Source organism: Labrus bergylta, chromosome 24 (assembly GCF_963930695.1).
Source record: "Labrus bergylta chromosome 24, fLabBer1.1, whole genome shotgun sequence".
In the NCBI taxonomy this organism is placed as follows: domain Eukaryota; kingdom Metazoa; phylum Chordata; class Actinopteri; order Labriformes; family Labridae; genus Labrus; species Labrus bergylta.
This window is the reverse complement of record NC_089218.1, coordinates 610,377-615,376: the sequence shown is the minus strand read 5'-3', so window position 1 is coordinate 615,376 and position 5,000 is coordinate 610,377. Positions and strand designations below refer to the sequence as shown.

At 48.1% G+C, this 5,000-nt stretch overlaps 2 protein-coding genes across 9 annotated transcripts in view; one reads left to right on the top strand and one right to left on the bottom strand.

Moving 5' to 3' along the window:
• Positions 1-5,000, bottom strand: part of iqcb1 (IQ motif containing B1) — a 28,189-nt gene that overhangs the window by 4,694 nt on the left and 18,495 nt on the right. The window contains exons 1-4 of one of the 8 annotated variants that reach the window (XM_065951876.1): positions 2,242-3,043; positions 1,724-2,074; positions 252-420; positions 58-175 (exon numbers count right to left, since the gene is read on the bottom strand). In XM_065951876.1, the coding sequence (XP_065807948.1) occupies positions 58-175; positions 252-420; positions 1,724-2,069 (633 nt within the window). In that variant the 5' untranslated portion in view covers positions 2,070-2,074; positions 2,242-3,043. Of the gene's footprint in view, positions 1-57; positions 176-251; positions 421-1,723; positions 3,044-5,000 lie in introns of those variants that run through there. The other 7 variants (XM_065951877.1, XM_065951880.1, XM_065951879.1 and 4 more) reach the window with 7 other exon arrangements.
• The window catches only part of LOC110004138 (kalirin), a 39,336-nt gene continuing 38,460 nt past the window's right edge, over positions 4,125-5,000 (top strand). Inside the window, 1 exon segment of the mRNA XM_065951865.1 lies at positions 4,125-4,258. Coding sequence (XP_065807937.1) covers positions 4,204-4,258 — 55 coding nt within the window. The 5' untranslated portion in view covers positions 4,125-4,203.

Here is a 5,000-nt window from a genome sequence, read left to right as displayed (position 1 = left end):
ATTAAAATAATAAGATGAAGTTTCTACAGGAAGTTGTTGAGGACTGAAGTCTCTCACCTCTGCTCGCCTCATCAGGTGACCGGCCAATGACAGGAGGCCGTCCATGACTGAGGGCAGGAACAGCCTATGAAAAGCCTCTGAGCGTTTTCCAGGTTCCACCCCCACACAACAGGAACTGGACGGGCAGACAGACAGGTGTTACACATGCTTTAAACTCTAAATGTTTCATGAATAACTGTTTTCATGTGTACCTGGTGATCTGAGCCAGCGCGGTGACGGCGCCCCAGCTGCCCCGCAGCTTCCTGGGATCTTGACTCAGAGCGAGGACGCATTGACTCAGAACGCCGCTCAGATACAGCTGAGACTTCACACGAGTCAACACGCTGCTGTCGGTCTGCACCGCCGCCATGTTCAAAACCTCTGACACACACAAACACAAAGTTTAAAGAAAACAACGAGCGGCCACACACACACATACACACATGAATCCATGGAAAGATATGAAATAACTAAGAAAACATGAGAACATCTGCAGCCAGATGTGTCCAAGTCATTAAATCCTCTTCAAATCATCCAATGAGAGCAGCTCGTTAAGTCTCAGCTCTTATTGTGATTGGCTCCATGTAAAGGCAGATCAGTTCTGACTTCACACAAACAGAAGATTAGAAGTTCCTGTTGTCTTGTGACTGAAGGAGGATGAGAACAACAACAGTGAACAGTGACAGATTTAAAATGAGTGATGAGGGCACACAGAGTGTACCGGTTAGTACACACGCTCCCTGTACAGACGCTGTGGTCCTTAAAGCGGGTTTGAATCTGACCTCTAACACTCTCTCTCTCCCTGATACCTGAGTCTGTCCACTGTCCTCTCTCTAATAAAGACAGAAAAGACCAAAAATAAACTTTTTAAATCAGTGATGAACCTCAGAGCTCTGTGAGACAGGGAGAGAGACAGACAGGGAGAGAGACAGACAGAGACAGACAGGGAGAGACAGACAGACAGAGACAGACAGGGAGACACAGACAGACAGAGACAGACAGGGAGAGACAGACAGAGAGACAGACAGGGAGAGACAGACAGGGAGAGACAGACAGGGAGAGAGACAGACAGGGAGAGAGACAGACAGGGAGAGAGACAGACAGGGAGAGACAGACAGGGAGAGACAGACAGGGAGAGACAGACAGGGAGAGACAGACAGGGAGAGACAGACAGGGAGAGACAGACAGACAGAGACAGACAGGGAGAGACAGACAGGGAGAGAGACAGACAGGGAGAGAGACAGACAGGGAGAGACAGACAGGGAGAGACAGACAGACAGAGACAGACAGACAGGGAAAGACAGACAGGGAGAGAGACAGACAGGGAGAGAGACAGACAGGGAGAGACAGACAGGGAGAGACAGACAGGGAGAGACAGACAGACAGAGACAGACAGGGAGAGACAGACAGGGAGAGAGACAGACAGGGAGAGAGACAGACAGGGAGAGACAGAGAGAGACAGACAGGGAGAGAGACAGAGAGAGAGAGAGAGAGAGACAGACAGAGAGAGACAGAGAGACAGAGAGAGAGAGAGAGAGAGAGACAGACAGAGAGAGACAGAGAGACAGAGAGAGAGAGAGAGAGAGAGAGACAGACAGAGAGAGACAGAGAGACAGACAGCTCTGTGATACTCAGAGTCCATTATAAATGGGACAGCAGGTTATAAAGTCTTTGACTGACTCACTGTTCAGTCTGCTGTTCAACACCATGACTCTCTGCTCCACGTTCAACTCTTCATCCTCCAGCTCACTCTTCAGCTCCAACACCTCCACCTGCTGCACCTCCTCCTGCTGCACCTCCTCCTGCTCCACCTGCTGCACCTCCTCCTGCTCCACCTCCTCCTGCTCCACCTCCTCCACCTGCTCCTGCTCCACCTCCTCCTGCTCCTCCTGCTCCTCCTGCTCCTGCTCCTCCACCTCCTCCTGCTCCTCCTGCTGCACCTCCTCCTGCTCCTCCACCTCCTCCTGCTCCTCCTGCTGCACCTCCACCTGCTCCACCTGCTCCTCCTGCTGCACCTCCTCCTGCTCCATCCTCTCTGTAACACAAACACAAGGGTTATTTTATCACAGCACATCCGGGTCACTTACTCACCTTTAGGAACTGTTACCTCAATCTGAGATATTTAAAATCAACTTACAAACTGTTCATTTACAGTTAATACAAGAAGAAGTCACTAGAAGGTGCAGAACAGTGTCACCTCACCTGTCGATGAGAGTCTCACCTCACCTGTCGATGAGAGTGTCACCTCACCTGTCGATGAGAGTCTCACCTCACCTGTCGATGAGAGTCTCACCTCACCTGTCGATGAGAGTCTCACCTCACCTGTCGATGAGAGTCTCACCTCACCTGTCGATGAGAGTCTCACCTCACCTGTCGATGAGAGTCTCTTTCCTCTGGCGTCACCGATTCTAACGGGTCACAAATGTCTGTGTAACACCTGTTAGCGCTAACGTTAGCATGTACACTCCGAGGAAACACAGTTAGCTCCAAGACAGCTGTGTGAAAATAAAGCTAACCGGCTACTTAACCGTCATGATGACTCGTTAACGCGTAAAAGTCAAATTAAAAACTCTAAAAAAACTACAAAAAGTGACATTTACTAGCTCGTTCGGTTAGCTTTTAGCAATCAGGGGGAAGTCGACGCTCAGCCGTTTCTACGGCAACATGACGTCATTACGCTGCGACGGCGCGTCCCTCTCCCTCTGCACCAAAACGGAGCTGAATATCCACACATCTCTCTCTCTTCCTACGTCACTGATTCTCATCAGAATAACTTTACTGACATGTAATGGCATAAAAACAGGATTTGATGCCAAAGCTAAACATATTGTTGATTTTTTAAATAAAAATAAAAGAGTTTGAAGCCCACACTGTAATGAGGCACTTCTAAATAAAATATTGGATTTACTTTATATTTGTTAATATCATTAAAAAGGTGTTTTAAAGCCCTTTATCACCTCTTCAGTTTGTACAGGAGGCAGCCTGCTGTGTGATCACTTGTCCTCTGGGTGGCGCTGTAGCTTCAGAAGTCTGTTCATATTTTATTGGTGACATAAATAAACATGTATTTCCTCCCCTCTTTATATTCTTAAAATTAAATAAACAATAATAATAATAATATCTCTGAGTATCCATTACTCACATATAAACATGAAATCATATTTTAATTGAAGGTAAAGTCTGACATGGATTAAAAAGCCCAATCTGTTTAATTTGTTTGTGTTGTTGTCTTGTGCTGTTTGTTTGTTAGATAGGTCTACATTAAATATTTAAAATACTTTTTATTACATTTGTCTATTTTTTATAAATACTGATGTTTTATTTGACTGCTCATTTCTAATCTTTGTCCCACGTTCATTCATCTGTTCATACTTTGATTTGTGTATACGGAAGTGATGTCATTTAAATAAACTTTAACCATCATTTTATTTATTATTATATGAAAGTAATGTGTTAAAACTAATAAATTCTAATAAAACTAATAAAATATTAAATCTTAAATATTTCAGAATAATGAAAAAAAAATAGGTTAATTTAACGGGACCTGTAACGGGACCGACAGTAACAGTAGTAACGGGGAGAGGCCGGGGTTGTGTGTGTGTGTGTGTGTGTGTGTGTGTGTGTGTGTGTGTTCCTCGGTGCAGCAGCTGCTGCAGCCCTCCTGCACAGCGCCCCTCTCTCTCTCCGGTGCGCCTGCGTGCTCAAACACACCGAGCGACCGAGCGTCCGCTGCCTGGACCGGCAGGAGGAGAGCGACGAACACCGGGGGCTGCTGGGAACTTCACGGAAACGGTAAATGCGGGCAGTAACGGTGTCGGTGGCAGTAACGGTGACGTGATGTGATGCGATGCCGCGCGGGATCTCGGTAACGTAAGAAGAGCAGCAGCAGCGGAGGAGGAGGAGGAGGAGGAGGAGGAGGAGGACTGTCGAGGCTCAGCCGAGGAGAGGATGCAGCAGTGACCGACGGATCGGTACCGGGAGGAGGGGAACACATCCGTCCGTCCAACGGAGCCAGCGGCCGCCTCCCCGGGTCTCGGACCGACCCGATCGGATGTAAAGCCGCAGGGATGGACGGGTAGGCTGGAAGGAGGAGCGGAGAGACCGACGGTACATAACGGAGGAGAGAGCGCCAGGCGGAGGAGCAGCGGAGGAGGAGGAGGGAGGATGAATTCTGGGGATGGAGGAGGAGAAGCGGGCCCGGACGGCCTGGCGACGGCAGGTAGGGTGTGTGTGTGTGTGTGTGTGTGTGTGTGTGTGTGTGTGTGTGTGTGTGTGTGGATGCACGCGTGTGTGTCTGTGTAGTGGGAGCTGCTGTCGCCATGATGCCTCCACATCCGCCCATTGACTCAGAGAATGTGTGTGTGTGTGTGTGTGTGTGTGTGTGTGTGTGTGTGTGTGTGTGTGTGTGTGTGTGTGTCAGCATCCCCTCTGTCCAATGGCATTGGGGTGTGTATGTGTATTGGGGGTGGAGGGTCTCTACCAAGGAGGATTGTGGGAAGGCCTGCTTGGTTATTAACTGTGTGTGTGTGTGTGTGTGAGTGTGTGTGTGTGTGTGTGTGAGAGTGTGTGTGTGTGTGTGTGTGTGTTAAGGTGTGTAAATGGTCTCATGATGCAGTACTGTACGTCTGTGAGTAATATTGTTATCATACTATGTTTGCAGAAATACTGTGCTCTGATTGGCTGTCTGGGGGTCTATATGAATCACAGATGTGTATCAGGATAAGCACGGTCATCATTTAGGATGCTCAAGGTAACATCAACCTGCAGGTAACCATGGCAACAGCTCTGATGCTCCACGCAGGTGAAACTAACCAAATGTTTACATCAAAAGGAATGTTTTCTGTTAAAGAGGTGAACTGTGACATCACAAGTTAGATCAACATTAGAAACATGATAACATTATGAAACAGGGCAGTGGGAGTCAAACTGTGGCACGTGGGCCAAATCTGGCCCTCTAACAA